At 51.9% G+C, this 22,473-nt stretch overlaps 5 protein-coding genes across 5 annotated transcripts; 2 read left to right on the top strand and 3 right to left on the bottom strand.

Moving 5' to 3' along the window:
• Window positions 1–201: 201 nt before the first annotated feature.
• Window positions 202–906, top strand: TGME49_233157 (hypothetical protein; the record flags this gene model as incomplete). The annotated part of the gene is made up of 1 exon (XM_018780352.1): window positions 202–906. The coding sequence occupies one exon, from the start codon at window positions 202–204 to the stop codon at window positions 904–906; it is 705 nt and encodes a 234-aa protein (XP_018636790.1).
• Window positions 907–3,548: 2,642 nt separating this feature from the next.
• On the bottom strand, window positions 3,549–7,137 carry TGME49_233153 (hypothetical protein; the record flags this gene model as incomplete). Its single annotated transcript, XM_018780351.1, has 5 exons — window positions 3,549–4,556; window positions 5,062–5,248; window positions 5,826–5,927; window positions 6,152–6,426; window positions 6,898–7,137. 5 exons carry the CDS (start codon window positions 7,135–7,137, stop codon window positions 3,549–3,551), a joined length of 1,812 nt encoding a protein of 603 aa, XP_018636791.1.
• A 2,140-nt stretch (window positions 7,138–9,277) lies between these two features.
• On the bottom strand, window positions 9,278–12,110 carry TGME49_233150 (hypothetical protein; the record flags this gene model as incomplete). The annotated part of the gene is made up of 4 exons (XM_002368133.1): window positions 9,278–9,577; window positions 9,786–10,044; window positions 10,897–11,059; window positions 11,894–12,110. The coding sequence occupies 4 exons, from the start codon at window positions 12,108–12,110 to the stop codon at window positions 9,278–9,280; spliced, it is 939 nt and encodes a 312-aa protein (XP_002368174.1).
• A 3,075-nt stretch (window positions 12,111–15,185) lies between these two features.
• TGME49_233140 (deoxyuridine 5'-triphosphate nucleotidohydrolase, putative) lies at window positions 15,186–16,762 on the top strand. The gene is made up of 3 exons (XM_002368132.1): window positions 15,186–15,659; window positions 16,138–16,274; window positions 16,540–16,762. The coding sequence occupies exons 1-3, from the start codon at window positions 15,395–15,397 to the stop codon at window positions 16,648–16,650; spliced, it is 513 nt and encodes a 170-aa protein (XP_002368173.1). The 5' UTR covers window positions 15,186–15,394; the 3' UTR covers window positions 16,651–16,762.
• A 3,411-nt stretch (window positions 16,763–20,173) lies between these two features.
• Window positions 20,174–22,473, bottom strand: TGME49_233130 (nucleoside transporter protein; the record flags this gene model as incomplete). The annotated part of the gene is made up of 2 exons (XM_002368131.1): window positions 21,549–22,473; window positions 20,174–21,129 (listed from the first exon to the last, which is right to left on the bottom strand). Exons 1-2 carry the CDS (start codon window positions 22,186–22,188, stop codon window positions 20,174–20,176), a joined length of 1,596 nt encoding a protein of 531 aa, XP_002368172.1. The 5' UTR covers window positions 22,189–22,473.

Here is a 22,473-nt window from a genome sequence, read left to right as displayed (position 1 = left end):
CGCCCTTGACCACGAAGAGTCGTCCTCCGACGCGCGCGGAACACCAACCGTCGATTCAGGGTGAAACTCAGAGACTGCGTGGTAGAGAGAGGAAGACGAAGAACAAGCAAACGGCACGTTTCCGTCCAGGGCACTCTCTGGGGGAGACATGCAGACCGAGGTGACGGGAAAAACTGCATGCGCAGTGCGTCGCTGTCTAAAATGAATGGGCTCCAAAGAAGGACACAACGAAGTGGACTCGAGACGCCCCACTGCGATAGCCAACAATCCAAGTGCTCTGGTGGCCTGGCATGCCTCTTCGCTCCTTCGTTCAGTTTTCACAGACGTGAAAAAACGAGAGAGGCAATGTGCACAACCCCCTCCTGTCCGGTTCTTCCTCGTCCCTCTCAGCTCTTGCATGCAAGACACCGAGACGAACACAAGAGAAACGGAAGAGGACGCCAAGAGAGAAACGCGAAGTCCCCCAAGCTTAAAGCAGTCTTCCTCACCCACGAGTCGCGCTGTGTGCTACGCGCTGTCGCAACCTGCCAAAAACAAAGTGCCTCCGCGCTCTCTCTCGCCACGAGAACCGCCCTAGTTCTCCTGACAGAACGCCGCGTCCGGGTGTACAAACACCTCACCAGAAAAAAGAGAGACGCTCACAGGTCGATCCAGAGAGCGCCAACGAAAGGCATCTTCCGCGGCGCGAGGCAAAAGTACACCGATGGAGAGTGGGGAGCTTCTTTGTTCTGGAGACAGGATAAAGACGTGGAAGTCGCTCTGTGTGTCTTATCAGCAGTCCGGGGCTTCCGCGTCGCAGCCAGAAAGGTGCAGAGGACAGACGGCAGAGACACAAGACTTTGGCACGGACGGCGGAAGCAACTCCTCGGCAAGATACCGCCGGGACGCTGGAGAGAAGCGCGGTAGAAAGGAGGGAAAGGACGCGTGGCGAGGCGTGAGCAGCCTCGCAGAGACGGCAGAGGACACGAGGGTTACGCCGACAAAGAGAAAATCCCTTATAAGCGAAGAGGGCGTTGCAAATTGGGGAGGGGAATTTCCAGAGAGACGCCTTTCGAGTGACAAACGAGAGCATTTGACATGGCACGCATGCCGTGTAGCAGACGGCGCGGGAACGACGGCGAGGATGGAAAGAAGCCGCAACACGGCGCTTCGTTGGCGACGTATTTGGACGGTTGCTTGCACGGACGGATGGAAGAAACGGTCCCGTTTACGTTCTGTGTGCTATGTGTCGAATAAAAAAGGAAAAAATGCCGGGGCAAAAATCCGCGCCGCCGGACGCACTGCAGGCGACACAGATCGCCGTGTCTCGTCGAGCGGAGGGCCCGTTGCGAGGCTGCCGAGAGAAGAAGAATCGGAGAGAGAAACAAGGAAAGTGTCTCCTGGCAGGACGCTCTGACGTGACGATGGTCACTCGTGAGTTTCAGGTGTATGGACACTGGCCAAGGCGTCGAACCCCTCGAGACACGGAGAAACGGCGCGAAAAAATCGAAACTTTCGCGGAGAGGAAAGAAAAAACTGAAAGACGAGTTGCAGAAGCGCCAGAGGCGCCCGAAGAGAAAGAGAGTAGCCTCTCACGCGACTAACGCGACGGCACAGGGGACAAGGAATGCGTCAACCGCGCTAAGCTCCGCAGCCAGAAGGCGAGGTCTGGAATGCCGCTCATGCACGCGCCGTAAACGACAGCGGTTAGACATGCCCGAAAAACGGGAAGGTGTAGCTAAGAAAAGAGACCAAGATACACGACGCGCAAGCAACGGCGTTCCTACCATTCTTTACAGAGAAAGCTGCAAAACACGCTCCCGCTCATGCGTGCGCCAAGGACATCTTTCCTGTTTATAGGCGGGGGCGTCACATGGGAGGAGAGGAAGAAAAGATGGCACCCTGGTCACCTCGTCTCGCTCCGACTATAAGCCGAGTCGGCATGTGTCTCGTGGAAATAGCCGTCGTCCATAGGACGCCGCTTTCTCTCTGCTCCCTTCTGCTGACACCTCAACTAATGTTACGCGAAACGCTTTTTGTGACCGAGTTCGTGCGAAACTGCCTTCGGCAACAGGCGCCTCTTTGGTGGGGAACGCGAGACAATCGGTCGAGTTGCCTAGCGGGTGGAGGTGTGTCGCGGGCAGACGCCGCGCACTGATTGCTTTTAGGAAATACCTGGGAATTCATGCCAATGGAAGAGTGTGGACACATGGCTCCAAGGTGTTCTGACCTTACAGCCTAATTATCGGAGGACTTCTTCGCTTGTTGGCGACACTCTGACGCCAGCATGGACAGGCAGTGTGTGTCAATGTGGCATTGTGGCTAGTAGTCACGAGTGCTGGCCAGAAAGAGGGGTTTAAGTCCTCATCCAAGTTCCTGCTACGAGAAAGGTACACATTTCTTTCTCTCTGGTCACATCAGATGCCTGTGGAGCTGCTTGTTGTTCTGCCGCACGGAATAGGTCGGTGCAGTGGACCCCCCAAACTCGGAGTGTTCTTAGAGCGGCCTAGGTGAATCAATAGGTTGATGGTGGATTGCTCTGCCGGGGGCATCAAGGTTATCTCACATCAGTTTTTTTCTCGGCCACCACAGGCCGCTCGGAATGAACAGATAGATGAAGTCTGAGACAGTACACTGGAACCGGCAAAAGTTAGAGTGTCTACTCATGGATGTCCAAATAACTTAGCAACGGTTGCCGCCATGGCACGGTGATAGAACTTTCGAAGGCGTTGTTCTCGCAGAATTCTGTTCACGTCGAGCGTGAGAGGATTGGTGCAGCAGTCTCACTACATGAGAAAACTAAATGCTTGCCTGATTGTTCTATGTCTTTAGGCTACCGATTGAACGGGAGGAAATGCTCTTGTTGGTATCGTCTGGTAACGTTCCGTACAGTTATTGGCTAAGTGACGGAATGAACACATGTGTTAAGCAGTGTCAGGGGGGACAAACTATAAAATTAGGCAAACGACGCTCTCGCCATGCATTCCTGGTTTCGGGGCACGGGGCAGCCAAACAAGACATCGGCGTAAACCTCAACCTTCTATTTTGGAGAGAGAATATCCCGACGGATTCGCCGTAACGAATTAACTGTAGAGCAACACTTGTGGTGACTGGCGCAGTTTTCGCAAAAAATTCTGCTCTCCCAAAGATCTGGGCAGCGGCATCTTTACAGATTCACATAGGGGGACAAACACTAGATCGCCTCTAGGGGACAGTTTTTTGGTGAGTCTTCGGCGGATAAAAATCGGACCTAGACAGACACAAAGAGCGAGTGTTTTCTGCTCTGGTCATCTGCGTTGGGGGGAATCATGCTAAGCGTCTGATTCAGACAGTGGCGTTAACATTAGCAGGGTACTGGGAGGTGATATTCTCTGAAGGTGTTGACGCTGTTCTGGCGCAGAAGACGTTGCATTCTCCAGTGTTCGAACGCGGCGGGTCAAGGGGTCAGGTGTCATTGCCGCGGCATGGTGGCTCTTCACAAAGGAAGCTTACAAACACATATATCGAGGTCAGTGTTCCAGTCAAATCCAGCAGTACGGAGCAAGCAACGATTGGTATCCGGCTGCGTTTCAGCTGCATCGGTTCCCAACGACAGGGGAAACAAAGGAGGTAGATTCAGTGGGTTCACTGTCAACTACGGAATACAATGTAGGAGAGCCGCTTCGAACGTAATCCTCGTCCACTAGGCTGGTGGGGTAAGTTGAACCGTGCAGCGGGCGACTTAGATCCATCGATGGTAGAGCAGAGACGGGCACATTGTTTGGTGGGAAGAGCGAATTCTCAGTTAGTTTGCCGTCTCGTCCTTGAAACTCTGACACCCTCTCAGCAGCGCGTCCGTCACCTCCACGACCCCGCCGAATTCGCCGTTCCACTTCTCTGGCGGGTACGGCGCTCGTTTCCCCCTTACTCTTCCCGCCATCAGAAGTTGTTTTCATGAAAAACTTTCCTTTCTGAGTCTGCGACCTGGTGTCTTCTTCCAGAGCATACCGCGACGGCGGTTTACGTGCACTCAGGATCGGGGTACACGTTCCACTCCCGACAAGCACACGGTTGGGAGGTGCTTTTTGTCTGGGACTAGGTGACGGTTTCATGGAAGAGATCAGCGTCGGTGCGAGCAGGTCACCAGACAAAGAACGCGAGACAAACGAAGGAACGGAGCTTTTGCCGGTCTGCTCGCTCCTCGCCTCCGAAGTGGCAGTGTCTGGCTTCTCTGGGATTCGCTGGACCCGTCGGGGAACGCCAGGCAGCGACTGCAGCCCTACAGCGGGACCTTCCACGGTCGCTGTTGAGTGGTTAATCTGGAGACTAGGGAAGGGCTGGTCAAGATCTTCGAGAGCAACTTTCCCGCCTTCGAGCGGGCTCTGTGGCGGGCACGCGGGAACGATACGCACGCGAGACGAATCTCGGCCGGGAGACCCTGCCCGAGTGGGATTCCTCGCCACCGGCGAAGCGAAGTGGTCCGGCCCCACAGAAGTGAAAGCTAGCAGATTTCGATGTGACATTTCTTGTAAGAGAACGCCTGTGATCCACTCAGCCTCGTCCCCTTGCAGACTGTACGTCTTGCAAAAGCTGCGTGCCTGAATTATCGAGAGGTGAGCCCCCGCGAACAGGCAAGAAAACGAAAAGTTACCGGATCAGACAAGATGGCGAGAAGACAGCCCGATTGGGGAGGATGTAGCAAGAAGCGAAGAGGGAGATAGGAAAGACGTAAAAGAAGTAAATATCGAAGCGAACACGACTTCTGACGAATTGAGAAGAGGTGACGCGTTGCGAGAACCTCGGACACATTCGGCTACTATTCTGTAGCGACAAGAAGTAATCTCAAGACGGTATCCACTTTTTATCAACAGCGTGCATAAGATATCGTTTCATTCATCTGCGCAGAAGCCCTTCACATTCCCCACAAGACGAGCGCAATCCTACATGTTCAGTTAGACTACCGTGCAGCAGAAGGATGTCCCTTGCTGTCTGGAAATTGAGGCACTCTGACGTTAGTTTACGCCTCCGATTGCCACCTTTTCCAAGCACAAACGTCACTTCCTGCAGGCAGCGGGTACGCCCTCGTTTGTCAAACAGACTCACTACCAGTCTAGGATCTTCTCCTTCGCGAATCGACATTTTGCCCCTTCGACCTCTTCCGATCTCTACAGTCATTGTAAACACCTCCGGAGCGAGCTTCACTTTGTATCGGCCCTCTTCGAAACTAAATGGCTGTGGTAGAGTGTTCCGCCGATGTACCCGTCCTGCTCTGGCAGGGATTGAGGGGTCCCTGTGCGCACGCATTTTCGAAAGGAAACACAAACGTTCACTAGAAGTCTTCAGACGTCGAGAAACTGATTCTGGAGGCACCTCCCCAAGAAACGCTTCTCAGTCTTCAAATCAGCCTCTCGTCCCGTTACCAAACACATGGTACAGCTGAATCGGCCTCTGGACGGTTCGAGGCTGTGGCGGCAAACCACCTTTCTGGTCAGTTCAAGAAATCTTTGCAACCGTGCATGTTGCCCTGGATGACATACGGCCCTTCTTACCCTCTCTGACAACCCTCCACCGTCTGGCTCAAACGCGAATCGCGCCGTAGAGTCATTTTTGTGAACGCTATGCGTCCGCATGCGCAGCTTTTTCAGATCCGTGCTAGGGCTCAAGCATTTCTTCCCTTATTACCTGACGTGTCTTCGAAGCTGCCACAGCATGTCCATCTCGAGATACTGTTGATGGTAGCCGCCCGGCTGTGTTCCAGTGCATGCGCTGGTCGAGCCGTGATGAAACATTCGTGTTCCAGGATGACTCACCACGCTGTCGAAACAGCCAACCGCTCACTCCTGCGCTGTATAGTGACTCCAGCATACCTGATTTCCTGAAGTTTCAGCCGTTCTTCGCGTCGCTCTGTCGCCTGGCGTACTCTCGCGACGGACGAGTCGAAGCCTGCAGGCTTTACAGCAGCTCCACCCCTGAAAAAACAAGGCGGGCGAACCGGAACTGCGACAACGAGTGTCTGTTCTTCATAGTCTCCTTCATTGATGTGTATGACAACCGTTGGATAGGCAGTCATTGAATCGAACTGCACTGCGTTTCCATGATACAAAACTACCTTGGTGTTGTCACCATCCCCCACGTTTTTCGTTCCTTCTCCGTGGGTAACACGCTGATGCTGTTTCACATCTCTTTAGCTTACACAGTCGGTTTAGATGGACTGTGAACGGCAGGAGCGAATGTGCATTCTTGGAGCTCTGCTTCTCTTCTGAGTGCACGAATGTGCTCGAACGTTTGCTGCTGAGTCTCCAGCTGCCGCTTTCCTTCCAGATATAAAACTTCCCCTCGGCTAATTCTCCGCCGCTCCTCACAGCTCCATGCTCGCTTTTTCTGCCCATTTCCTTGCGATGTGGTTTCACTACCAGGTGGCAGAGGCTCCTTCGTGTCGTGTTTCTGATACTCTGGGAGAATGTACTTCTGCACAGGAGAGAAGCAACAGGATACAACGCAAAAACACAAATACAGCTGTTCGTTGCAAAGCGTGGCAAATGGATGCTGACAATAGTCGCCCAGCCGTTTCGGCAGCCTTCACCCAGCCATTGAAAAACTGCCTATTCCTCTTTGTTGTGACCCAGAAGGATGCAGTATAGTCACAGAACCACAGACGAATATTTTACTCGTGGGTGTAGTGGTGACGGCTCCGTTGTCTTCAACTACTTCTGTACTTTTGATCAATGAGCAGACGGGGAAAACCGGACGGAGGAAACGGTTTGTCACCTGTGTATGCCGAAACGTTGACACAGTGTATTAGACTAGTTAACCCGTGCTCGTTTTAATAGATAGTTCATTTGGAAGCTGGAAGACGGAATCGTAAGAGCTTCAGGTGAATCAAATAATGAAGCTCTTTTTTGTCTCTGAAGAGAATTCACAGAATGGCAGCCTACGCACTGATAACGACGCCCAGCAAGCGAGAGAGTCCGACACGCCACGAGCAGAAGAGCACGTTGCCGTCGATATCCGACTGTGAAGAATTTTGGGTCGGAAAGTACATCCCTTTAATTCTTCTTTCACATGTTCCGCACGTAACCGTTCTCTGACTGCTTCTGTGGCCTGAGCTGCGATAGGACATCCACATCGCCGACGCACGATTCTGGGTGTATACGTGGCAAATCTGAGTAAGAACTCCATGCATGTTGGCTTGGAACATTTGGAATTGTCGCCATTTTTTCTTTGGAACGCAGAAATCCAAGCCGACAAAGTGTCCCTTGGGGACTAATCTGAAGCTGTCACGAATCCGTGGCGGTCAAGGTACCAGTCAGTGTCTGTTTGCATCGAACGACATTCGTCTGTCTACTACCTTCTAACTGCATGCGATCTCGCGGGCAGTGCATAGATAAAAGAACTGCAAAGCCTTATCTGGAAACACTTTTGATGTTTGACATGCCTGTGTTTCTGTTCTATGGTTTCGTCCTCGGGTGTGAAAACGGTTCAGACAACAAGGAACTCAGTGGACCCGTTTCGGCATCTCGTGGACGGCGGGGGATCTTGGATGCAACAAGACAAGGATAGCCATTCTGCAGAAATGATTGTTAGATGTGTACACTTCGTTTCTCGTGCGTATCTTCGGAATAGCCAGTGGCGTTCAGGAAGAAGACCTACCACGAGCGACAAGGCGATCGGGAAGACTTAGGGGGCCTTGCTCGCTCTGCGCCATGCGTTCCCTGTGCTTCTTCGCAATCGCGTCGCTCAGTGGATTAATTTGAGGATGAAACGTCACGCCATCAATGGCATTAGTGAGCGCATCAGCGAATACTGACGAACACAAACAACTCGGAGAAGGACACAGTAGGAGCTTGACTGTGCAGCACGCAGCCAAGCGTTTCTCGCAAGCACGTCTTTGAACGGGAAAGCATTCGTCAGAGAGTACAAGGAGACAAGCTTCCGTGACTGGATATGCGTGTGTTTCCTGAACTGCCACGAAAGCGGAAGTTTGCCCTCCAAGACTAGCCGCGGAAAATGTCTAGTATACTCTTTTGGAAAGAGAGCCTTCCGAGTGTGGATGGTCTTGTCCCGTTGCTTCATATGACGATACGCATACCACTGAACGGACCATTAAATGACCATTGCGACTAGCATCGCTAGGGGTCTGTGCGTGTGTAACTGACAGTGGCTCTTTCACGTAGTTACCATAAAACATGCAACATGATCTTATGTGGCTTTCTCAAACTATATGCCAGCGGCGTGTGCTCTGGCCCAGAGGTGGTTATTGCATCTTTCCTAGGTAGAGGTGACTGACACCCGAGTTCATTTGATTCGCCGTCCTATCAAGTGACACAGGGGTTTAACCAAGGTTTGGACTAACAACGATTTTCGTGCTGGCAAGAAGTCTGGTTGTATTACGTGTATGCGTTTTTAAGTGCATTCGACTCACACAAAGTGTATGAACTACAAAGGGCCAACTACGCGGGCGTGTGCGTGTATTCAAGCCACCTTCCTGGAGAGCTCATCAGTTACAGTCTCGGCAGAGCATTGCTGAAACCGACGAACGCATCATGTGAATTGAATCAAAAATTCGTAGACTGCCAACACTGACCAGGGGAGCATACAGCGCAGTCTCGCTTCCTGTCTCTCGTCAACATCAGCTGTCCGAATACGCGTATCAGGCGACTCATCTCCTTATCCAGTTGTTGCAGGTTCTGAGAAACATAACGTTTTGTGAACAAGCAGATCAACAGCGTTTCGTCCGCAACGTCAAACCCGTGTCGCAAGTTCAAGGGGACAGCGGGTATGTTAGCGCGGGTCCTAATGCCGGTTTAAAAAAAAACTGGCCGAGAACTAGATACATCCTCAGAGCAGCTTCCGAAGAGAGAGTGTAGAAACTGCAAAACGTAAACTTCATGAATGCATGGTACGTCGACCGGGCATGTGCGACAACCTGCATTTGACAGTAAACCGCCGAGTCTGTCCAGATGGGCCTTAAGGAGTCGCAAAGTATTGCCGTTCAACAGAAAAGTGTTTGTCTATCCCCAAGTGACACAGCGGTGGAACATGACTATCCAGGTGCTACGTAATATCCCCTGTAGTGCGTCAATCGCAAGTGCTTTCCTCCTCTCGTAGGTGCGTTATCACTTTCTGTTTTCCTGGAGCGACTAACGCCTTTCGATGAGTGTTTACCTCCGGTGACACCTCAGCAAGCTATCAAGACCAACTCTGGTTGCCTGCTGCCACAGCCCCGTAATCTGTATTGACGTGTATTCTGCGGCATGCCTCCCGACTATCGCATCCGGCAAACGCCAAGACTTTCTACCGGGATTGCTATGCCTATCCTTTAGCTAACCTCCAGTTGCTTCGCGCCCATCTTCTCCAGGTCTTTCCGCGAAAGGGGGGAACTGGGTGCAGAATTTCCGTATGTACTCGCGAGTCCCAAGGAATGCAGTTCTTTTGCTGTTTTGTGGAGACAATCAAAATCAAAATCTCCTAGCTTCTGAGCAGCCGGGTCTCCTGCCCATCTGGGTCTAAGGTCGCTGTACTCCGTCGTCACGACAGCAAGGAACGAAAAAAGCCTATCAACGAAGATTTCACCCTCTCCCTCAACATCCAGTTTCTCAACGAGTTTGTCCGCCAGGATCTGAAGCAAAAATGTGGCAAGGTAGAACATACTACGGACATTCGAGGTCAGGACATGTGGATGTCTCCTCATTCCTTCAGGGTGGCGCTCACTCATGACAACATTCTGACCACGACGTGTGGATTTCAAGCTTTCTGTCAACTGGAAAACCACATCCACGCAGTCGTCCACCGATTCGGAAAGGAATTCTCCATTTCATCTGACTCACCTTCTCTGTTGCAAGCCGCGTACGGGCCTGCAAGTCTCGCACGATTTTAAAGAGTCCAGCCTTCTCATTCGTCCTCATTTGATTATCAGAAACCTCCTTCGCTGCGGCATCCACTTCCGCCTCCTTCTTTCCGGCACTACAGAACTCGCCCATGTGGTCCTCATGGAAAATTCCCAGGTACTGAAGGACACAGCCAACCAAGGAAGCGTGGAGTGTCAAGCTTCCAGGGCGATCCGGCTGACAAGCATCTACTGCAGCCCTGAAGAGAAACGTGCAGCACTCCAAAAGACGGCAATGCACATTTTGAAACTAAACAAATAGGTAATTCAAAGGCAGAGAAAGCGTGGAGGGAAACAGCTGTTTTTGCCGTGCTTATGAGGGCAATAAACAGTCTACGAACAGCGGTACTGGACACTGTTGTCGCAGTGTCACTTTACAGCCGGCATCGCGTGGAATGGCGACATGCGGTCACATGTGGATAGCGTGTACGGGATTAGTGAACATGGGCTATCCCCAAAAATGAAAAGAGCAAGTGGAATCAGAAAGGCACCTGGTCGTTGCAACGTGAGACGTTTCCCGTGCAGAAAGCAGTGCCCGGAAAGCAAAAACTATGGATAGTTGACGTCATCCTGCTGATAATCAAAGGCCGCTGAAATTCATAGAGCGGCCTCCATCAGTCAGTCACATTCTAAATGTGTCACTAGTTGCCTGGTATACCCCTTCGACCACCGCTTCCAGTGAAACAAGTAACTGCGCTTCATAGGCATGGTCGCAGGTGCATAAGCAGGTGGATGCAGGCACACATGCAGATATGTAAGTAGGACCAGAGACAAACGCGCAAGTGGACACCCCTGTAGGAGAATCGGATATGCAGGCCCTCTCAGTTCGGTAAATTGTCGCCTGGACAGACACATGCTCATAGAAGACGTCACTTCTGAATAACAAATTATATGGTACATTAGTGTATATCTATATAACGGAAGGTGGACAATGGCACAAGACAAAAAACTATACAGATGAGCTGACAGGGGGAGCACAAACACCACAAGAATAAATAAAAGGTATGCCTGTGGCACCGACCCATCCAGGACCGTGAACCAGCGAACCTCACCTGAGTTCTCTGGCAATTTTGTTTCGGTAAACAGCTCGAGAGCGGGGACCGAATTTCGGGGCTTCCCGAAGATTCCGCAGCTCGTCGTCAGCTTTTCGTTCTAACGATTGCAAGAGTTCCCTCTTTGCCTTGGCATCAAGGTAGAGTTTATCATCTGCATGGCCTGTGAAACAGGCAATAAACAAGTGCTTCTCAAGCGTGGTACTTCAGCCAGCTCTCTGAAGATGCCCATCTTCCACGTTGCTCCAGTAGATGTCTCCACCGACCATGCTTAGCTCTCAAAGTGCGCTAGACGTGTTGCAAAGCCAATTGTTCTTTTACGGGATGACAGACTTTATGCCTCTCCTGTGTCGTTGCATGTCATGCTACGGTCCGTGCACGTGGCAGGCCAAACACTAGGAACTTAAACGCTGGCGTATCCCCAGTGACACCTGAAATGGAATATAGATCTGAAGCGGCAACAGAAAGCAGCACTTTTTCGCTAGATTACGCAAGTCACGGTAGAGGTTACTGCAAGTAAATCGTGGCCTTGTCCAGCATGTGTGTCGGAGACCTTTTCATTAATTCTGTCTGTAGGAGCCAGTGACATTTCCTGGATGGTTGCTGGATATAGGACACCATAGAGATCTGTCATGTTGCAAAAGAGAAGGCTTATGCCTACACCCGCAACGCAGCATGTATAATCGAGAAGTTGGGTTTCTAAGACGCAGGTGACTCCCGATTCCTTGTTATCGTGTTGAAGCGATTCCGTGTCCAGAATACTCGGACAGTGCGCAAATCACGTCAGATCGGTTCTGATATCACGGCTTGCCCATGAAAAGTTTATGATTTTCATCACCGGACTGCACTATTCAATACGGTGCTTGTTGTAGATTTGCTACACTGCAAAAACGACGAAAGAATGAACATATATTATGGCTGAACCTAACAATGATCTGCCAGAGGACCGTGACCGAGCTGCTCTCTCCTTTGAGATGTGAGCACTCGGGATACCCACCTCTTCGTGGTTTGTTCTTCCTTGCGGCCATCAGCTCAGCCTGAGCATCAATTTCATTGAGTTTTTCCTTTCGTCGGCGATTCGCAAGTGCCTCGTTATAGAGCCGCTCGTGAACAGTGTTCGCGAGCGGAGTAGATGTTTCTTCGGTACACGAGGACACCAAGCGTGACTTGTCAGCAGGTTCGGGCCTAAGAACTTGTTCGTCGACGCTCGACATCTCTCGAGAACCACCGCTGTCTTGTCTTTTTACCGTGCTAATGTCGCCACCTTCGTGACCAACCACGCTACTCTTCCAGAAACAGTCGTAAGGCTCGTTGTTATTATTACGACGAGGAGGCTCGAGTTCAGGGGATAAACTCCCTGATATTTTGGCAAGCGAACTGGATGACATTTCTTCACAGGAAGTGCCACATGAGTTTCCACCGTGCAGTGCAGAGACTGAATGATCATGCCTACTCACGGGAGGCATGCTAAGGCTCAGGTGCGGCTGGCGACCCAACTGTGCCGACTCTAAATGAGGCGGCCTTTCCTCTTGTGTCCCAAAGTAATGTGATGAAGAGCCCTCCCCAGTGGTGGGCAAGTCACTTTGAACAGAGTCATCTTGACGAGAGAAAGACATTGCTTTCCGCTGGTGACATCGAGAAGTTGACGGTTCAGGTTAGCCCTCCGAAAGTACATAAATACAGAACAGTAGTAGCTTCTCGAGGTTGGCACACGAAAGACCCCGCCCATACCTTTGTCAGCTCCCCAACCCTATCCAATGGGGTTGGTCCCATGCTTGTCATGATGTCGCAATCCCTTGTCAGGTTCCTCGAGAGGAAAGCCAGTATTTCCCAGTTCTGTGTCCATGAACTGCAGCCCTAATACACCGAGAGAGGCTCATCTATGTATGCTGCCTGATTGATTTTGCCAACGTTTGGCTTAGCCTTCCCGTTTCAATAACATCGAGGCACAGCCCTAAAGTTGCCTTGCGTCTTGCGTTGCGCTCTCGAAGAAGGTCTGGATCTCTTGTCTCGTCTCCCGTGAAGTTGCACACTGCCGGAGTGAAAGAAGTGCCGGGTTTAGGGCCCCGCGAAGAGGAGCGCTTCGTCGGGTGTGGAAAGTACTCGTCGATGTGTTTTTAGCTGCACATCCACACTGAAGGAGAAAACGCGCCTTCGAAGATGACTGATTAAAGGAAGCCAGGCAAAGCGTGATGTTATTGTCAGCAGAAAAGAGGCGCTGGGTGTTGGTTTCGGTCAGGGCTTGTGGGTCAAAGTGTGTACAGATGCACCGCTGCATGTGCGTTCACAAGAGCCAAAATGGCCTATTCAGTGGCTGTCAACGATCATGTTGTTGTGGAGGAATCTTCATCGCCCGTAAATGCGACATTTCCTCCAAAAACAACAGAGTGCCCTCTCTTGGGAAACAGTGGCTTTGTATAAGCCCAGCAAAAATGCTCTCCCGACGCGAAGTGCCATGATCCGAAACCCCCTTTCCTTCTCAGTCGGATAAACGGACAAGGAAGCAAGCCCTGGTGAGAGTCCTAGGAGAGAAAACTAAATGGTCTGTCTGCTGTATCAGCGGCCATTTCGGTTTTAAGTACCCGCTCGCTTTTCAATATAACACATCAGCTGTCTGCAGGGGTAGAAGCCTCCCATATGCTCAGCAGCCCACTCGAAACTACCGGCTAACCTAACATTCACTCCTGTAAGCCGTCGGACTAGTTTGGGTGAGGGGGTATGCGTAGTTGCACAAGAAAGCAAGTCACTAATCGGTCGTGGAATTCTTGAGATGCAATGAAGATGCTTGTCCGCCTAGTGTTCTGAGACGCAGGTAATTCGGCTACGCTATGTATTCACAGGAAATATGGCAGGTCTGCGCCGTCATTAGTACTGAAACCGAGCCGAAACAACTCCTCATATGCACAAGATGCACATCTGGTTCTCAAGTTGTAGCCGTATGTTCCTTTCACTGATGCTGCCTTTTGCAGAGGGCGAAATTTCCTATGCTCTCAGACGTATTACTACCATCTTGTGGCTGTTACCAAAGACGCCATACACAGCCTTGCCTGTGTCTGCCAGTTCATGAGAATTCGTCTCTGTGATGAAATAGTCTATAAACTCGCGACCAGAGGGTTGGTCGAGGCTTCGTATACGGTGGTCGGTAAACTAATAAGTATACGAGACAAGACCTAAAGAGGTTAGTCAACTGTGTGGTACAAGCTCCCCAGAAAAAGCTTACCAATTATCAGGTCTTGTCCGTTTTGCATCAACATTACATCCTTTCCGTACCACCGTAGAGGAAAGGAAATGGGTGCAGAGTTGGCTGGACCAGTGGCCATAGCTTCCACCCCAGCCTGCTGGGTCGGCTTCTTTTGGAACGCCTTCTTCAGAAGCAGGATAGACCGGTCACTACTGCCGACCTGTTCCGTGGCATCCCATCAGTCAGCTGCCAGAACTCAATACCTTCACGAGATCTCCTATTTCCTAGTACCGCTAGCGAACTCTGTTGTTCTAATTCAATGCACGCTGTGAGCTAAATAGACGCAAGGAATTTGACAAGTGTGTCGGATCCTGCATGGAGCTCTTCCGGGGCATCTTTACGTCAAGAAGGGTCCCTCTGTGAACCTCGCCGCCCTAACTGGTTGCAAATTTTTCACATGTATATCCTCGGTCCGCATGCAAGCTACACCATTTACCTAATTCTCACATGGTGCACAGCAGCACGCGCAGAACTTCTGATTGAAACAAAAGAAATCTGGAACAGGCAGTATGTCAGCCGGCCAGTTCTGAGGCCGGCTCGATCAACATTTCGTCAAGTGGCCAATGTTTTGTCAAGTGTGACACCGTTTTATGGGGTTCTGGGGGTGACATGAATTGGCAGATACTTCAGATGGGTGCCACTCTATCTGCGTTGACACCGTTCTGCGTCTTCTGTCTTGCTCATTCAGCGCTTGCACACCATGCCTCGTTTCTGTCTGCTCGCACACGCGCTCTCTAGTTTCTTCTCTCCTGTTCTTCGTTGTTGCCATCCGCCTTACGGAGGCACCCAGCTGCCTGTGACAGAAGCTTTTTCCAGAAGGGGCTGCGCTTACGATGGGCTCTCCAATCTTTTTTCGCCTCGGATGCCTTTTATTTTCGGCCTCTCGAAGGTCCTAGGCGTGGACAGGCACGGTTTCCGACCCCCAGGTCAAAACGCCACCTTCCTTGGCGGCATGGTTGGTCCTGGGGGGCGCCGGATGGAAGGTAGGGGGGAGGGGGGGGTTGATGGTCCCGTCTCCGAAGAGGCATGCACGGAAGTAACAACTTGTGATTTTTTCCTTTCACTGTATCCCACCACATTTTGATAGCTATTTTATCGGCAAACGCAGTGACGTGTTCTCATTTACGGACCAGGCACGCGAAATTCCGCCGCCAGTGGTCACACCCGTATCCCGGTGTCTCGACTTGGAGAGGCGCTCTCGAACCACGGACTTTTGCCGGGCGTCTCCCCTTCTGTTTTTTCTACCTCTTCGTCAAAATGTTGCTCCGAGTCCAGGCACTGACTCCGGAAGTCCGGGCCATGTATGCTGCACATGGCCACTACCACGAAGGAGATTCTGGAGTAGATTTGTTCGTCGTGCAAGACCAAGAGATCCAACCGGGAGAGACAGCTTTTGTCAAGCTCGGCATCAAAGCCGCTGCCTTCACACCGGCAGAGGGGGGAGAACAGGAGAAAAACGTCTCCTGGCTCATCATGCCCCGCAGCAGCATTTCCAAAACCCCTCTCAGACTGGCTAACTCAGGTGCGCTTTAGGACTCTTTAAAACTGTTTTCTGGAAAGTCTATATGACGAGTTGGACAGGCACTTGGCTGTGGCCTTCTCCATGAGAAGGCGCACCACGTGTTGTTCATGGTAATGCAGGAATCAGTATTTCTGGCCGGAACTCGCAACAGAGGGGAAGGGGAGGCGGCACTGTTTCGTCGAACATCCACCGCTCGGAACAAAGATCCGCCCGAAGCCTCTCATTCTTCGCTGCGTTGGGCTTTCCGTTGGTGCCTGTTGGGTGTGGAGGATCTGGTCTGTGTTTTATTAGGCGTTCTTGGTGAACGGTTGACACAGCAGTCCTTTGAGGGTGCTGCACTTTTCTCTCCCTAACATCCGAGTGTGCATGTTATTGTTACTCCGCGCCAACGGAATTCTACAGTTTGTGGGCGATTATCTCACCATACCACACCTCTTCAAGCAAAACCAGTGAAACGTGCTTGTCCGTTTGCCCTCAGTGGGTCTGATCGACGCGGGGTATCGAGGAGAAATTATGGCCGCCGTCGACAACATCAAGACCGTTCCGCACACCCTGAAGAAGGGTGATAGAATCGTCCAGGCTGTCGCGTTCAGCGGCGAGGGCATTACCCTGGAGGTACGTTAACATGATTCATGGACATCAAGAGCAATAGAAACGAGAAGGATCTGTTGGCCACCCATTGTAACGAAGACACGCAGTTCTACGCAGCTACCCTGTTCTGACAACCGTTATTGGACGGGGAGCGAGAACCGAATATCCCACTAGGTGATGAGCAGCTTGAAACAGCCCATGGCGAACCCGTTCTTTTAATGCATGTATACCTTCAATTGATTGTGTTTATTTAGGTCTTGTGCGTCTTTTCGGAACTTCGTTTGTGCAGCTTGTCGATGAACTGAACAAAACCGCGCGTGGCGAGGGAGGATTTGGCTCGACAACGTGCCCCGCTGGGGAGCCTGAGATGAAGAAAGCCAAGAACGACGTGGCAAATTAAAAGGATGTTGTGCAGAGGTAACTGCTTCGTCTTAAACTCAGTGATGAGGATGCCTTGCTTGTGTGAGGCAGAAGCAGGGCGAGTCGCGCGCTAGAAATCCCTTCTTTTTCGACATATTTGTCGAGTGGGAACTGCTTCGAGAATGGTAGTTTACGTCCGGCTCTTGTCATTTGTCCATTTCTGGCGTATTATACAGTGTTTTTTTGTTCAAGGATTCGTTTCCCCCTAGACAAAACTATCGCGCTCCCGTCTTGTCTAAAGAATGCATTCTAATGCATACACTCCTAGTCAAAAATTTTCAAAACGTGTGGTACTGTTCTGAAGCCCAAACCTGTTGCACTTCCAATCACCGGTGTTTCACTGGTGGCAAACTGAGACCTCCGTCGGGGCACACTCAACTGACCGAAACAAAAACGCCACTGTGTTTGATATCTTCACCGGGGGTTTGGGTTAGAAACTTGCTCTTTTCACAGCTCTTCCGGAGTGCTTGGCTACATTTACACGTAGTTGAACGCACGTAGTGTGTCTCTACAACCTTGTTCGTCAACACGGATTGTCAGAGGAAATACTTGCTAAATCCGAACCACAGATCGACATCGGCAGCACGCGTCGCGCACGTCAAGTACATCGAAGTACTCCCGTGGACACACGGCCTTCGGGAGAAGCATAATTGTCGACAACGTCGCCAAAGCATTGAATCAGTTGCTTAAAATGTATTCTCGCTAAAACACTTGAGCAAAGGTCCAGTTAGCAACACAGTGGCAGCGGGCATAAGACAACAGGATGATAGCGGCGTGCCCTAACCGCTCCATGCCACTGCAGCCTGTATGTCAATGGAGTCGACGATGGTTTGGAACCCGGCTACTTTGAAAGAAGAACTGGAGGGAAATACCAGGTGACACCTGCGAATTTATAGAGCCGCTACGCAACCGAGAAGGCTGTGAGCATGCTTACGTAAATTCGTACAGACGCCGATTAAAGTGCATCAATTCCATGTAGATACGTTCACTGACGTATAAATTCTCTTCTAGACCTTTGCAATGTACTGTCGCCGTCGAACGGTCCAGTAAAGATTAGAATCAGTTGAACGAATTCTCAAAACCATTCACTTATAAGAAACAGTGGAGAAAGCCTCACGATATTCGCCTGCCAAAAAGCGGTACCGGGAAGCGTCCTGTTGAGACAACTGGTGGCACACAAGGGAATTCACGGCGGAAAGCCCACTCGCAGTCGAAGGAAGAGAAAACGGATTTAGAATAGTTACGGACATTTAGGGCTCGACACAGACTGCAGAAATAGTACTTGTGCGGTTGACAGCAGACAAGAGAATGATACAGTTTTTCATAAAACGTACGACCACTATTTCGGGCACATCGTTCTTAGGTCGGTATTCCCGGTTGAATTCTCGCAGGTAAGAGTTTCCTCCTCTTATTCCTTCCCTCCGGACATACACTCAAGTCTGAGACTGGCCTCTGCATCCACGTAGTTGAATCAACATTGTGGTAGCCCATTAGCTGTTTCACAGAAAGCCAAAACACAAAATAACGCAAGCATCGACAAGAAGGAAAATCTCATGTTCCACATTCTTATGAAAGAAAACTCTCCGGTGCTATACTTAGCACTGCCTGCGTGGCACATCGCTCTTCCAGTATAGGCGCCTGTCTGCAGGTACACACACCTTCAATGAATTAGATGTAGGTATGTGTCGGTGCAGCCGCAGCGACCTCGTAAAGCATGTTCCCCATGTACGATCACGGACAGCCAAAAAAAGCCAACGGCAAAAACAGGCTGCTTCTGCACAAGAGTGTTCGACAGCGTGGTCCCAAAACTGCTGTGAACAGATCAAAAACTGTCTACGCACCCGTAGCAAGATGGACTTGAGAGACCGAACTCGAAGGGATCTGACTGCTTGGATAGAGACATGTACCTCACGAATGCGGCGCGAGAAGCGCGTGACGGAAAAAAACGTGAGATGCAGTTTCACGCGTGTCCCCAGCGTCTTCTCACAATCGTCCCCCCATGCCGCCGAGTCACACCTGTAGCGTGACAACGCGGAGCCACACAAAAACCTCGCAAGGACGGACAACCGCCGCCCTGTAGAGGCGCAAGAACCCAGTCAGGGGAAAGCAACAGTGAAACAGGTCTTCACGCGGAGCAAGCAGTCTCTGCTCCTCCACGAACGATGAATCCACTGCAGTCGCTCGCGAGTGCCTTTAAAAGATTTGTCCACGAGCAAGTGGCTGGGAAGCCGAAAATGGCCATTCGCAGCCCTACTGAAGACTGCTGCTCCGCGGTGTCAAGACAGCGGAGTCGCTGTGCAATCGTGACGGGCAGCCAAAGCTCTGCTTCTACGATTCTGTAGTGAATGTGGGCAGCACAGGAGTGCCCCCGTAGCAGTTGCTTCGAAAAAAAGGCGGGTGCATCAGTATTTTTCAATCACACGCGCCTATATTCCCGCGGCTTGTTGAGGAACAGTGGGCGATCTTGTCTTTCCAACTCACCCTCGCCCCTCCTGTGGCACACGCCTCAAACGCTCAACGGCCTCCGACGCGACGTCTTTCACTTCCTTCGGGCACTTCCTTCCGCCACCCTTTGTACGCTATACACAGAGAAAGACGGGCGACGAAATACCGTCGGGTCTACGACAGGATCCCCAGAGACCATCGACAGAACTCACCACGAGAGTTTCATTAACCCCCATCTATGAACACACGTAACACAGAACGCGGAGTCGCGTTCAACACAATCGGTTGCAATAAAAAACGCCGCATCCTTTTTGGTGCGGTCATCTACGCTCTTGCTTCAGTGGCAACCACAAGCGGGTCCTGCATGTAGCGCGTTGCGCCCCCAGCTTTCCCGTACATCCTTCACGAACTGGAACTTGTGCCCAAGCGCTTACAACGGAACTCCGAAAGCTTAAATTACTCAAGTGTCGAGAGCCTTCTTACTCCACAAGACCACACAAGATCATGTTTTCCCTCAGTATTTTTCCTCGTTCGCCGACTTAACAGTACATGCAAGTGTGCAAGAGCTGCCTGGAGCCTCTCTTTCCTTGTGTTCGCGATCCGCGGGCCTTCTTCGCACATGCCCGCCCCCCCCCTCCTCCCACACACGCATTGTGCTGCGGCCGAGAACGCCTTCACGTCCCTTTCGTTCACCGTGAAAACAGCGAAGACGCCCGACGGGCAAAACAGTCGACGCTGTCTGTACACTTTCCATTGGCAGTGGCAAAAGCATATCGAACGCGCTGAGGGAAGTCGTACGGGAAAACACGTATCTGAGAATGAGGGTTCGCCGTTGCGTTTTATGGCTCTGTGTGTCTCCCTGGGTGTCCGTGGACTCCACGGAATAAAGAGAGACGGTAACTCCAAAAGGCACGACTCGGACGTCGTCAGCAGGTGTGTCGCGAGTCGTCCTACGGAGTTGTGCTCCACACGTTCCGCTCTCACCCTGTCATCGCCCCGCTCCTAAACCCTCCGCTAGTCCGGGCCTGGTCCTCTGAATTCGTTCGCTGTCACTCTCGCTAGTACGGTGCAGCGGTGTAGAGACCTATGACGCAGCCAAAGGGCGAGGCGATGGCTGCCATGGGACCGGTCAGTTCTCTCTCGGCCGGGGACTCGACGCTGTTAACGGCGTAGTAGAACGCAAGTGTACCTAGCCAGCCTTGCGTGAGAGAGAGACTCGCTATGAGGATGCAGTACCAGTAGAAGTTGTTGAGGAAAGGCGTGTTGCTGACCGCGTACCCAAGGACGAAGGGGAGGAAGAAGAGCAGGCGCGCGAACTCGGCCACGACGAACATACGGCGAGACAGGTGCAAAAAGCCGAGGCCGCGGATGGTGCAGAGGTCCGGAAGAGACCTGCCAACGAACTCAGTCACGTAGAAGATCCCGAACAAGATGACGAGGTGGTTCTTCGGCGGATCCACGTAGTTCCACGAGAGCGGCCCGACCTTGGGAAACAAGTGGAAGCTGGTGAACATGTGAAAAATCAACATGAAGAGCCAGGGCGACGCGTCCTTCAAAACCGCGGGCCACGGACGCACCCCAACTTGACTCTTCTGCGTTTCGTTCTGAGTCATCGCTCGTCGGCCGTCGTCGATCTCAACCTCCTTCGACAGCTCCTCGGGCGTCAGCATCGTCACCACAGTCATCTGCGAAGACGGACCTCGAAACGGCTCCTCGTTCCCAACAGACCGACCGTCCGCAAAATCTTTCCGCGGCTCTTCCTTTTTCGTCTTCGCCACCCCCGCAGCAGCGCGCTTGAGGGCGCGCTCTTCCCGCACGCGCGTGAGACACGCCACCGCCCACGACTGTCGCATGACGAGGAAAAAAACGACAGCGCAAACCACCGAGAGCACCGCGGAAATCGAGAAACCTGTCCACACCATGCCTTCTGTCCCTGCCGGCGTATCGACGTCGAAAACCGCAAAGGAAACGCCAACCACAACGGCGAAGACAAACAGGCCTGCCAACCCCTGGCCTGCACACAGCAACACCTGCACACGGGCCGACTCTAAGCACGAACGCAGTCCGTGACCGAGACCACACCACAGCCGGAATCTGCAGAATCCAGACGGTCGAAAAAAAACTTTTGTCGCCCAGAGGCGGAAAAGACAGACGGTGTGGTGGACAAACCTTCGAGTTAAAGACAGCCAGTTTGTTTAGGCCAGCAGCTGCCTAGGATCTAGAACTCGAGAAACTTCAAACGTGTGGAGGTGTCCGGCTGTGCATACACCGAATGAGTGCAAGGGAAGCTCCATTTGTGCACGGCCGCTCTGTTTTCGAGAAATGTGTCACCGCAAACCACGCCTGTCCGCGTCTTGCGGAGTCCCAGAAGGCACCCTTCGTAGTTATCTGTCCGTAGAGACGTGAGCGGGAGTACGATTCGTTTCAGCTTACCTGTTGACACAGCGCTGACAAAGTTCCGCGGCATCATGGAGGCAATGGCGTAGCCAGAACCCTGATAGATGCCGGAGCACGCGCCGAGAACTAGGCAGATGAGGTGCAGCATCCAGACAGAAACGGTCTCGTTGGTGTAGAGAGTGAGAGGAGCTATCAGCAGCCCCGCGATTGCGTTGATGACTCCCGCGAGACACACCGCGTTGACGTGTGTGCTTCCCAGTTCAAGCATTGCCAGCTGGACGACGACTTCGATGGCCTGAAACGAACCGAGAAGCGTGTTGTTCCAGTCCTGGTTGTCTAGAAACGAGTGCGCGATGAACGGGATAATTTGCATCACGAATGCCCAGTTCACCAACGAGTTGGCGCCGACAAAGAGGAAGGTTAAGTACGCCAGAGTAGAGTTGAACTTGGTTTTTGCCGAGCCGGCTGAACCAGGCACGGACATTTCTGGGTAATTTCCCGGCGCCTTCGACGCGTCATCGATGGCAACAGAATCCATGGTCACCACCTCATCAGGAGAGACGGACCTGCTGACACTTTCAGGCGTAGAAAGATCCAAGTTCGCGACAGAAAGAACTCCCGGGTGCTTGACTGCAACGACAGGCAGCCCCGCCGGCCCCGACTTTGACCCGGACATTTCGAGGAAGAATCTCTCGTGTCGCGCTATCGATAGTCCACCAACGGAAAAACGAGCATCCTAAACATCACCCGCGCCGAGACAAAACAACGAACGTCCGTAAACTCTCGCGTCCGGAGAAAACAGCGGAGAAGCAGTCGCGAGAAACACGAGAAGGCACCGGACGAGAGCGACAGCCAAAAAAGTGGAAACACCGACAACCCCGCCCTCTCAACATTCAACAAGTTATCCCGCAGTAAACAGAAAATCGGCTTGCCTTAGCGTCGCTTCAAGAATTAGATTCTC

Source organism: Toxoplasma gondii, chromosome VIII (genome assembly GCF_000006565.2).
Source record: "Toxoplasma gondii ME49 chromosome VIII, whole genome shotgun sequence".
Classification (NCBI taxonomy): domain Eukaryota; phylum Apicomplexa; class Conoidasida; order Eucoccidiorida; family Sarcocystidae; genus Toxoplasma; species Toxoplasma gondii.
This window is presented reverse-complemented; position numbering and strand designations above follow the sequence as displayed.